This window comes from Lepeophtheirus salmonis, chromosome 7, assembly GCF_016086655.4.
Source record: "Lepeophtheirus salmonis chromosome 7, UVic_Lsal_1.4, whole genome shotgun sequence".
Classification (NCBI taxonomy): Eukaryota; Metazoa; Arthropoda; class Copepoda; order Siphonostomatoida; family Caligidae; genus Lepeophtheirus; species Lepeophtheirus salmonis.
In genome coordinates, this window is record NC_052137.2 from 33023716 (window position 1) to 33037165 (window position 13450).

Genomic DNA, 13450 nt, shown 5'->3' on the forward strand with positions numbered 1-13450 from the left:
TGCCTTGAATTCTTAAATGCCAATAATGTGTTTCTTATAATAGGTAATTTAACTTTTTTTTGTATTATTTGATAAAAATGAATTATAGTCAAGTACATGGCATCTGTTGGTCTTTTGAGTCCACCTCTATCCATGGCATCCAAAAATGAATTTAAGATATAATTTATCCCAGTTTCATCAACATTAATAAGATAACTTTCTGATGCACAGTCCAATTTAACATAACATTTTTTGTTGAAAACATTTCATTATGCTAAAGGATATAAATTCAATGATGTAATAAATTACATTTTATATTCTGTTAATTTCATATAAGTATGTGATATCTATATGATAAATCATGGACAAAAATTTTATGAATCCTCTTCAACGTTTTGTAAACAAGAGTTGAATGGGAAAATTTCTTTTAATTCACTTAAGGACCTATTGTTCATTTTCAATAAGGATCTAATTTTTTTTTCACTCTCTAAAAAATGTCTGCAACTCAAAAAGAAATTACCATCAAGTTGACGATACCATCTGAATATCCTTTTAAAGGGATCATAATTTATTTTTATGAGTAATACAAACTTAGCGTGCTTTATATGTAGGATATAAGTCTTATCTGTGTGAATTGCAGTTTGAAATGTTTCATTGGATAAACTGTTGCGCTGACCAGATATTGTTTTCAATTTCAATAACTATTCTCCAAATGAAATTAGATACTATGTATATTTGTATTTTTTGATCGATATAAATAGGTTTTCTACTGCCTTGCCTTAATTTTATATGAAAATGTTATGATGTAATTTTGCAATTCTTCGTTATTTTTACCATAATGGTTTATGATAATTACTTGTTTAGTTCATTTATGGCCGTAATTGATGCGCATGCTTATTTCCTTTCAAATACCTATATATTTAATGCCGTCGAATTTTGAAGTAAAAGTATTTATTTATTTCCGCAAGATGGGAAGACGAAACTACAACGGCAAAATAGTTATTATAGATATTTTTGAAAATGTGCACTGTACCCCACAAAAGCTCTGTTAATGAGATCTACAGATTGTAATAATTAAGGTCATACTACAAGAAAAAAAAGGATTCCTGATTAAATTTTTTATTGGGATATTGTAGTGATTCCAATTTAATCAATTATTATCACTTGCTATTTATTAATTATTGACTCGTGTCAGTTATCTACAATTTTCGGAAGCCGATGATAGAATATAATCCTTCTGAGACGCTGTTTTTACTTAAACACTTTAATATATCTTTCTTTTTGATAAAATGGGTCTTTCTTTTTCTCCTGTAGATATTATTTGTTAATTACCTAAAACAATCAAAAATAAGGACGAGATGAAGAAAAACTACGGAGTTAAGCACAGCTTACTTTTTTATCCACTCTCTCCCTTGACTGTCAAACCCGAAAGGAAAATTAAAAAAACAAAACATATGGGAGCTGGTCGTCTGTATTTTTCTTGTTGCCAATTGCTAATTATTATTTTTAGAATGCTTATTTCCTTTTCAAAGTTATATTTAATGCCGTTGAATTTTGCTGTAAAAGTAATTTTGTTATTTTCAAAAGATGGGAAGACGAAATTACGAAGGCATAAAAAATCATTATATAAATTTTTGAAAATATGCACTGTATCGAATTTAAATATTTTATCCCATAATTTTAAAAATGATTTTTAATATAATACGCATTGATGGATAATTTATCAAAGTTTAATTACATGAATAAATATACATATTACTATCTCCTTCTCTAGAGTGCTCCCTGGTATAACCATGAATTACTAGATATCATTAACTATGTAGTTTGAAATGTTACTCAAAATTTAAAGTTTGAAGTGCTGAACTGATAAAAACAAAATAAAATAGATTAAAATATCAATAATACCTTCATATTAAAAATGGTAAGTCATTGCTGAATCTTTCCATGCTTTTGTATATTAATACTTGAATTTAGAATTGATCCAAATGATTTAATTGAATAATATTATTTTTACCTTGGTCTTTTTGATATGGTCGTACGTTTCAATCCTGTAGTGATAGCTCATTTTCAAAGATTATACAAAAAAAAACATAAAATATGTGATTTTTTATTTATTTTATATTCTAACGAGGTATTTTTCGTCCCAGTACAAAAATCTTAGTCTTAGTTGTGAATAGAATGAATAATTTTGGTTAATATTGTAAAAACTCTTTCCTTAAAAAGTTATTAACAATCAATAAAGTATTACAAATACTCACGATATATGTTAAAAAGTAGAACAACTTCTTGAGTAAAAGACTAAGAAGATGTAAAATTAGAGCCCTCCCTGTAAAAACACTTACGAATACCATGTTCATTCAAAATTATATATTTGTGTTCTTTCTTCCTTTTTTCCCTCAGCTTAAGTACACCGGTAAAAAAACGGTTCGAATTCATTATAACAAAAAACAACAATTATTTCATATTCATTACTAAAATGTCATAATTTCATAATTAATTTCAAAGGACTTCAGCTTGAAGTAAAGGAAGGCCTTAAATTATATGTGGAAGATACATTTATCCTATAATATATGTATGAGAGCAAAAACTTCCGAGGGCAAAATTTCCCAGGGTAGAACTTCCCAGGGTGAAACTGAACAGGGTGGAACTTTCTGTAATGGATATGTAGATGTAATTCATGCCAAGAACTAGGCTGGTCATTACCTCTGAACTATGGAATTACTGTAGCAATCTTCAGGGTCAAGGCCCTTCGAATCCGTGTCTTCTGACCTTATGGATGTCACCGGGAAAACTGAATTGTAGTCTTCAGACCTAAATAAAAACTAACACAACACTAGTCAAAGCTTTTGGCAGTTAGTCGTAAGGACGTTTGCCCGGTATACTCAAAGCCAGGCTCATGAGTTATAAATAAGAATTTTTGCTACAACGAAATTACAGACATAACTTGGTTTTTTGTTCTATACAATCAGTGTTTTCTTTTTCTGTATATTTGTATCAGCATCCTTTCTACAAACATGCAATGAAATAAAACTAATATCAAATCCATCTATACATTCATAGATAAAAATAAACATATTTATTCCATAAAAATCAACTTTTCAATGCATTTGAAGATATCTTCCAAATTAGTAAGGTATGAGCAAACTAAAAATATATATATTATCCGCAAGGTGGTGTGCGAGTTTGTAGCTGGTTGTTTTTAAAAAATAAGTTATGATGAGAAGAATGCTTGTAGTGCCCACCTATGCTACTAAAATAATATAATCATTAGGAGAGTTGTATCATTTTACTGCAAGATGGCGCCACTCTATATCGCTTTGCATGTAATATAAGTAAACAAGACATATGCCTAGGATTGTAAAACCGTGCGTATTTTGACTATGTTAAATAAAAAGAAACTGAAAATCAACATTGTAACCCCGATATTTTGGAGTGGAGTAGCTTATCTAACATTATGTTTCATTAGATCAGCTACAACCAGCTGTGACACGGTAGGAGGATGAGAAGGAAATAAAGTATGACAATGGCAAGAATGTCTCCAATGTCAATCCTCAATTCTACTCGGATTCCAACAAGGACTACCCCTTATAACTCCACAATAAATCCTCAAGGTTACGAATGTTCCATCAGGTTTTGAATAAGATTGAATATAGTACGAAAATAAGTTAACTACTCAAGAGTTAAATAACAGCCGAGGAAAAGAAAATTCATTCTTCAGATTATGAATTCTAAAAAAGGCGGACAGCTAAAAATACTCACGATTTGTATCATTACTCATGCCCCAAGGAGAAAGAGTACGGAATCACAGATTTGGGGTGATGAGTCTATCTCAAAAGGACTCACTGACTTGTGGTACGTTAAGTAATAATAGTCGTGTCCCCAGTTAAGGCTAGAAGAAATGGAAGAAGCTCCATCGATAGAAAGAAAGGAATATTTATTGATGAATCATTGTGTTTGTCCGAAGATGGTGGGTAACCTCTTATTTATCTACCGGATATACTTTTACTTTCAACAAAATAGACTCATCATCCCAGATCTGTGATTCCTTACTCCTTTTCCTTGTAAAGTATAAACAATACAAGATTACAGATTACTTCTTTATCATTATTTATTAATTATTTCATCACTACTTTCCTTTTTTTCTTCTTCTCCTATAGTTACTCAATTTATCTGATCGAGATATATACAACAGTAAAGTTCGAACCGATAATTTAAAATATATAAAGGCGGCGAAGATATCAAAATTTTCTCTAGGAAAAATAACCAACGTTAAAAATGTAAGGGCCTAAAATATTAGTGACAAATTTATCGTTCACGATGAAATATACAACCGTTTAGTTTACATATCATTAAATAGGATCAACGATAATATCATTAATTGTTGCTGTAGTCATTCTGATATACCCACATTTTATCAGTTCATTCAAATTACTCACCTGTTCGACATACATTTTAGTAATAAATACAGAGGTGCCAAATGGAGATCATTAACCACCATCAAAGTTTTACATACCTTTACAGAGCCCTCTAAGTATAATACCAAAAATAGTTCAACCCCTTGAGTTTTTGTAGTATCACGAGGGTTCTTGCTGGTCAGGGAAACCGTGGAGGTAGGGTTTGACCCAGGGTTTGGACCAGCAGTTCCCTTGCACAAACACTTTGTGCTGAGGTGTACTATAGACTATTAGAAGGGGTCCTTAATGCTCAATGATGCAGTGGCGGTGGGTAATGTCCCACTTTTGGTACAAGCAATTTACTTGCATAACCTGTGGGCGATGGTGCATTATAGTATATTTGAAGGATCCCTAGAAACTCAAGATAGCGGCGTCGATAGGTGTTGATCCCTCTTAGAGACCATCTGTCCAACTGCATAACATCTTGCCCTATGTATATTTTGCAAAATAAAAAGGTGCCTCTTGTGACAATGTCAATACAATATCATACAATAGTTTTATTTTCCAAATACAATATAAATTTCAATAAAAGTGCACATGATTATCTAAGTGTTTAACAATCAAATTACCTGCAATCGTTTTACCTGCAATCATTTTACCTGAGAATGTATATGAATGTAAAATAACCACTCCATTGGAAATTATATAGATTGCCCACTTTAACGGGGATTTTGTACATTGCCCCTAACACATATATATATTTGATATTTTGTGAGTGTAACTGTTCTCTCAATCAAAGCTTTAAGGCAAGTAGCGAAACGTGATCTATAGGTCAAAAATATATAGGTGCATGGAATTTTTTTTGTTCGGTAGAGGTACTTTTTAGTTATTATTTGGAGATATTATTTGTATGTTATGTAATATATTTTACTTTCTAGGAGATACTTCTTCAAGGTCTGGAAGACAAACTTAGCTATAGAGGCCAAAACAAATCTCGAGTCCATGTTCCCACCTCGGACAATAATTAAATATTATATCTTAAATTAAACATTTATCATTATAATAACAATTAATAAAAAAAGAGAAAAATAACTGAGTGACGTCATATGAAAAGTGACATCTTACGAAGAAATGTTAAAACGCTAGACCATTGTCTCTCCTCGAACTTATGTTCGTGTTTTGTTATTAATCGATATAATTCAAATGTATATATATATTATATATACCTGGCTATGTATACACATAGACGTATACACGCACATACGATGTGATAACCCGCCTTTAGGTATACTATTTGTATGTATTCATTGTACTTTGTTCCCTCAAAATTAAGGGAATAACAACTTCAAAGGTACATTTTGAAAAAAAAAACTTTAAGAACCAATGTAACTCTGCATAATTACTTTACCGTGCCATGGAAGTCTAAATACTTAATTTTGTTTTCCTTCTTTTCCACTTGCATCATACATCCTGCTTCTTATTTATTCTTTATACAATTACAGCTCCCAGTGCATATTTAGTATTGAGATACATTTATCCTTGGTAATTCCTTGGAAATTAACATATTTAACGATATCCGTGGTAAGTCATCTATTTTTTACATAACATTTTTGTCAAAAATATTTATTCAAATTTAAATTTGTTACATATAATGGAAAGAAGACCAATCTTTATTGAAACTTCTTTTATGTTATTTTAAATAACTAGTGATCTGCCGCAAACTGAATTTCACTGCTCGAGTATTTTCGAGTTTATAAAAAAACTACTCGAGGAAATACGAGCTATAATTGCTACTCCCTTGAATACTCGTTAAACGTTTGAATACTCATTACCAGTGATGAAAATCCAATGTATTTTTTAGCTGGTCCGTTTTTTTGGAATTGTTATTCTGAGGAATTAATTTCTTTTTTCTTAACAGTTGTCATGATTATTTAACTCTTGAGTAGTGAACATCCTTTTCTAAATAGATTCAATTATATTTAAAACTTGATTTAACATTCGAGTGTGCCCATAAAAGATGGAGATCGCCATTGGAGTAATTCTATCAAATGCGTTTGTTTATATCCTTCTCTCCCTGGTAACAGGTGACTGTAGCTGATCTAATGAAACGTCATGAACATTATTATTTCTCTCCTTCAAAACATTCTTCAAATTTTCAGGGTTACCATTTTGATTTTCGGGTTTCTTTTTTTTTTAACAAGCCCACTCTACACTAGATTTTCATCATTACGAATGATAAAGACAAAAAAATCATTGATTGAGGGGGACTAAAGTCCCTCCAGTCCATCCCCTGCGGACACCCATGACACTAACTAACACTTTTAGCAGGCTAACCAATTCTGCAGTGAATAATATCATAGTTTTTATGTGATTATAGTAAATTTTTCATTTGAAAATTGTTTTTGCCTTTTCTCATAAGAAAGAATAGGCTTGGCATTCTTAACCAACTCGGATGAAGTAATTTCTTCCTTTTGTGGACGGGAAACTTTTGGAATCTGAATAAAAAGACATGTTTTGAGGATTTACATGCTTTAATATTCTCAAAAAAAGAAGCAGGGCAGAAACATAATTCTTGACGAGTTACGAGTAAATACTCGCATTTTAGAGCCACAAGCCGAGTTTTCGCTGTCTTTTTTGTGTACTTGATAAAACTTGAGTACTAATTTACGAGTTTTGCTTGTGGCACATTTCTATATATCATGAAAGAAAACTTGGGAAAGGAGAAATACGGTCTTTCTTCCAGGTATCTAGAGTTCTCTCAGAGTTACCTTGCTAACGCAAAAATGCCCTATGTATTTTTTTCTCAGCTGTCGATTCACTTATTGCAATTGATACGTCAGAGCCATTTCATAATTTATTCTTTTTGAAAAATAAACGAAGTAATAAGCTGTATTATACCTACTTATCCTCTGTTCATGAAAGAACATGAATACAATTTCTTATTAATCCCTAGTCGTATATATATTGGCCATCACATTATTACAATAAAGAAATTTTGGCTATCATATCCAAATACAAATGTAAAGATATACTTTTCATGTAATATTATAAAAAAACATATAACTCATTGATAAAATTCTGGATAAATAATATGACAAAGATAGTCTGGGAAGACTTAAGAGATAAATATCAGATAGTATGACTAACGTATTTAGCAAAGTACCTGATGATTTTAGGCCTTTTTTAAGAAAGATTGAAGGATAAAATAAAGGTCACGACGTGCTCCATGACTGAGCACGGTGTTAGTTGAATAACTTAAAAATATACATCGGTTTTTCTCATGAGCTGTTTATTTTTTTACATCTTTTCCCCATCAGTGTTTTGAACGTTGATTGGTAGAATTCAAATTATCTCTTGTTAAGATGAGAACACTTTTCATCAATAATTTTATATTTGAAATGATTCCACTATCATCTGATCCTTTTCTTCTGTTTCTTTTTTTAAAAAAAGGTTACGAGATACGATGAAGGCAACAAATTATGAGAAACAAAAGTTATTTAATGATTAATCAGATGATGCTTTGAATCAAAATAAACTATAAATAACCATAAACAAAAAAACAAATAAGCATTTGTATACTAACAAGTCGACATTTGAATGAATAGTAAAAAAATTGTCAATTTTTAATGACTAGATATCAATCAACTGTTAGAATTTTTTATGGAATGTTGTTTTATTGAATATCTACATTCCTACTACGAAAAAAACTTGATCAAAAAATCCCAATTTATTCATATTTTATCCCCATTATTGTCAAAAACAAAATAAGTGATGGGACGATTTAAAAAAACTCCAATCCTTATATGATTCTAGTAAAAACTCCCGATTCTTTAATATTTTGAATAACAGTTACATAATAACATTTTGTCATAAATTTCTAAGAATAACAATTCATACAATAAATTGCAAATCCTATGTTCGGTGAGTGTATTCTAAGGCAAGTAATCTTACACCAAAAAATTACAATGTATATTTTCCAAAGGCAAGCTTTCCTGCATTCTATGAGACAACAAGCATTAAATTTACAAAACTTATTCGCTTCAAATAAAATTTTCTGAACAGACTCACATGTATTTTGAACACGTTTCTTCAAGTTCAGTTTGTGTGTTTCTTCTCAGTTTTTGAGCATTTTTTATCATAAATTATTTTATTACGATATTTTATAAAATCATATGGCTTAAGTCATAAATTCTAATGGTTGTTAAAAAAGTAAAAAATAGAAAAATATCAGTAATAAACGATAATACATAAGAATCGGACAAAATAAATTATTTTACCGATTCCGATTTCCGAAAAAGCACTCAATTCTCTGATTCTGATAATAATTAATCGTCCCATCGCTAATCAAAATATTAACAACACCCCTCTCTTCATCTAAAATGGACAATATTCGGACCAATCTTACACTTTTTTGGAAATGTATAAAATGATTACTAGGGCAAAGATAAATGTGCTGAACCCTATTCATTATTATTATTATTTATTGTATTTACTCTTCTTATTTTTTCAAATAGTCTTTTAAATAACTGATATATACATATTTTATTGAATAACTTTTTTAAATAATATTTTTTTAGAGAAGTTCAATTATTTGTATTATTTTTTCCTCTTTGGAAATGGAAATAAAGCCTTTTCTTTCCAGTACATATTGTTAAATTTTGAAAAACCCGGGGTGAGCCCTCAATCGAGAACTAGGGCTATGGCAAAGATAAATTTGGCCTTGCCTTTTATTAATTTCTTTTTTCGACAAATGAAAGATTTTTTTTCAATAAGTAGTTTTATTTTTTGAAAAAAATTAAATCAAATCAAACGATAGAAGTTTAACCAGGTGGAGATATTTTGTAAAAGTATAAAAAAAAAAATGAAACAACATGTTATAAGAAAAATTTATATTATAATTTTTTCCCTTCAGGAGTGAAGAACTACTATAAAACCAAATACTTTTCTATTACTACCGTATATGTGATAAGTTCCTTACATGCTCAAATGTTATAGACGAAACAGTGAGTTTGCACTGAAACTGGATCTGATTAATACAAATAAGTTCGTATGATTTATAGTCATTTTACTCGTAATAATAACTAAGGGTTTAATAAATATTTATCTATTTTTTTGTAATTCTTATTTCAGATAGAGGTGAACGGAATCTGTATTAAAAATGGCATCCCTTGGAAGTGTTGCCCAATCGTGGCTAACGGATCCCCCATGGCAAAAAGTGTTTAAGCATACATTTGATGTAATAGAAGACTACATAAGCTACGCTCTCATAACTGTGGGTACCATATTTTTATCTGTGAGATTATTATCTACTCTCGGAACAGGGGATTTAAATTGTGTTATACTTGGTGTTGAAAATGGGACATTAGGAGGAATAGATCCTTATCCATCTGGAGGTACAGCGGGACTTTTATCCTATGTTTCCAATGATGAAAAATGTATTCGAACCGTATATTCTAAATTCATGGAGTATATGCCCTATATACTACTAATTCAAACATTAATATTAGTGATTGTTGAAAAATTTTCTTTTAAAATACCAAGGATTGCTCAAAAAGTGGAGCGTTTCTATATAAATATAGTTGAAGAATCTCTTTTTGGCAAGGATCCTGACGTATCCGAAGATTTGACCGATCCAAAAACATCAACTGAAGTTATTTCTCGAAGACGACAAAGAAATGAAATTTGTGTCTCCTTAAAAAGAAGCAAAATCATTGGACGTGTGTATGTAGCAAAAAATCTTTGTGAAATCATCTTAGATATAGCTTTTTTATCTATCAATATTTTCTATTTATTATACACGGATGATGATCTTCCAAGGACTTGTTCTGTCTTATTCAAAGGCGTTGATGGTATAAATGGCCTAGTTGAAACGGATCATAATATTTTTTTTTCAATGCCGAGGGAAAAAAATGAAGTTTTTCATAATAGGAATATATGCTCAAGTAGTTCTTCTGGGTCTTCATGGAGTGTGTTCATTAGGAGCAGTCATCTGGTATCTCGGATTTAGAAGTATATCGAGCTTATTAAGAAAGATAAGTGTTGATGATTTGAACATTCAAAAAAAGAAACGTTATCGCGGCGGAAATAATGAATTTTATGGATATCAGAACGGAAATGATTTTCTGTTTTTATTCGACTTCCTAGCACATACGTGTGGGATTGAATCCACTCTTCGTGTTCTTACTCATTCTGATGAGAATTTTTATGAAACTTGTCGTCCTAAAATCGACACAACCACAGACTTAACTTTAGAAGAGGATAAACTCAAAATCGTTTGGCGATCGGCAGACATAGAAAAGCTGTTTAGAAGAAGTTCAGTAATCAACATAGAAAGCTATGAAGTTACGATTTATCCAGCAGAGACTGTACAAAATACATGTACTATTCCGGCAAACACATATGACAGTGAAACGAATGATGATGTTTTCTACTCCATTTGGTTTTATGATCTTTCTGGAGGACGTACCGAGTATGTTGTGACAATAGCATGCATGGTTGGAAAGTCCAGAATGAAGGGTGAAAAAGTTGTTACTAATCTTTCTCCATATGGACCTGAAATGCCACGCTCAGGTATGGTAAAAAGTGTATCCACTGATCAAGCAGAAATATTTTGGGATCCACCAAAAGGGGAATTTACCAAGTATACACTGGCTTTAGAAAGAATTGACAAAGAAAAGCTCGAGGATATTTACGTTGGAGCTACTTGGTTAAAACCGAATATCCCTCCCTTGCCAGGACAAATATTTGACGAAAATACTTCTGGACAGTTAAATTTCCAGAGATCTACGCGTAAAATTGAAAATCTTAGCTTTAAATTAACGTCTTATACTATTCTTGGGTTGGATCCAGGAGAATTGTATCGAATTGAGTTAGGAACTAAAACTGGTAATGTTAATACACGGCAATATATTCAAGACACGTTGCTCACGAAGCCACAATCAGTTGAAGGGATGCTAGTATCTAACGTTGACGAGGATTCCTGTTTAGTAAGTTGGGTTCATTCTGAGGAAGGACACTCACATCTAAAGGGTTATCAAATAACATTGGAGAGATTCTCTGATTCTAAAGTTGTCCGTGTATTAGTAGTGAAAAGAAGTGAAAAATTATTTAAAATAGCTAGGCTAACACCAAGTTTAGATTATACACTTCGAATAGAAGCACTTTGTTCGTATGAAAACTTAAAAACAGAGTCTGCATCAAATGAGGCATGGCTAACAACTCTTCCAAATCCCCCTAAGGATCTTCATACTGATTCCTTGCCAGGAACAACATCTGCAGTTTTGAAATGGGAATCTCCTCCAAATACAATCAAATTCCGACTCTGGATTGATTGTGAAGAAATAAATTATCATTTTGTTACGGATATGCCTGGAGATCGCTTACAATACAACGCCAGTAAGTTACCTGAAATTACTGGAACCGGTCGACAGTATACTGCGGCTATAGCATCTGTAATAACTTCAAGTAGATCTAATCAAGATGTGACAAGTTCAAAAGCGACAATTTCCTTTGTCACGAGACCTCTCCCTCCTACAAACATTCGAATATCCTCAAATGAAAAATTGACCATATTTTTCGATCCATCCCTGACAGAAAATGTGGCTAAATATAAAATCAAATGGAAAGGAGAGGAAGGTGCAGCAATGGAAGGAATCATCGAGATTTCTGAAGAAGAGCCCCTTAAATATAAATTCAATTTCGACTTTGAAATTAATGTTGTCTATAAAATCAACATCTATGCACTTCTCAAACGAGGATTGGAGGATGACACCATTTATGAAAGCAAAGAACTCCATGAAAAACTAATTTTGAAAAACGACTCCCAAATATTTTCACTATATCGAGCAGAGGAGGAATCCTAGTATTCATTGTAGTATCAGATATTATACGAATGTTGTTAAGCAAGTAACATTTTTTATTATACCAAATTATTTTTTACTTCATTGATTATTATTTTATATAAAGCTGTATCTGTGTTACAATCTATTAATTATATTATTCAACCAATTTCATTTATTTAGTAATTTAATATTTATCTACATAAATTAAATATACATATATTTATTCTTAATACTCACTTGGTAGGGAGGTGTATTCCATTATGTTACGGTAATTTTGATGTCAAAGATGCACCACTTTTTAGAGAAAGGGGATAAATTCATGGAAATCGACGAGTCCGACCGTCACGTCAGGTCAGCACTGTTTTGAATACCAAGGAACATTCAAATTAATGACAAAAATAAAAAAATAATGGTATTCTTTTTACTATACCTTATATGAGGAGAATTGTATAAAATGTGTTCTTTTAATTATGAGGGGTAAAAAAATACTAGGAGCAATGTAACTCGTTGAACAACGCGTTCGGGATTTTTTTTTCTCTTTACCTCAATATGTGAAGATTCGATACTCAGTCGTCCCTAGAAAAGAAAATATAATTTATCAGTGATATATTAACAACTAAGAATATCGCAAACTCTCCTCCCTCAATTACTCAAAGAGATTCAAAATACAAGTAACAATATATGAACATCTAAATACTAAATTATAATAAGTAACACAGCTTTAAGTAGGAAGCGTGATATTTTAACTTAAATAAAGTGTTTGGTTTATTTTACTATATAATCATGGGAAAGATATGTATTACACCAGGTTGTCTACAATGCAAGTTAGTCCGAACGTATCCAAAAATGGTAACTGTGCACACTTCTACGAAAAACTCAATGGCGAACTCTTTCATCACCTCTGACCTTTTTTGTTTCGCTAAGACTATAAAACTCAGTGGACCTTTGTTCACTTTCATTACCTTGGATATTATTAGACGGATCAATATATAGGGTGAATCATATGTCTTAGAACAACTTGAACTGCCAAGAAAGTACACTAATATTTATGTCTCGAAAACATATTTTTGCTTCGTTGCAATTACCATTAAATTTCCTCTAAAATGAGTGCCAGTTCATTCCACATGGCCATCATTTGCGGTAACTAAAGCTCTCAGAGGCTTCAGAACTGTTTTACACGCCGTACCAATGACCTCCTCCGACAAGTTATCCCATGCAGACTCTATGGTCGCTTGC

General features: G+C 31.4%; 1 protein-coding gene across 2 annotated transcripts; it reads left to right on the top strand.

Moving 5' to 3' along the window:
- The first annotated feature begins 5631 nt into the window (after nt 1-5631).
- LOC121121495 (uncharacterized) lies at nt 5632-12385 on the top strand. 2 transcript variants are annotated; one of them, XM_040716445.2, is made up of 3 exons: nt 5632-5954; nt 9286-9416; nt 9504-12385. In XM_040716445.2, exon 3 carries the CDS (start codon nt 10283-10285, stop codon nt 12233-12235), a length of 1953 nt encoding a protein of 650 aa, XP_040572379.1. In that variant the 5' UTR covers nt 5632-5954; nt 9286-9416; nt 9504-10282; the 3' UTR covers nt 12236-12385. The 2 variants fall into 2 exon arrangements, with proteins under 2 accessions (XP_040572379.1, XP_040572380.1); XM_040716446.2 differs by having other exon boundaries at nt 5643-5954; nt 9286-9444.
- Nucleotides 12386-13450: the final 1065 nt, after the last annotated feature.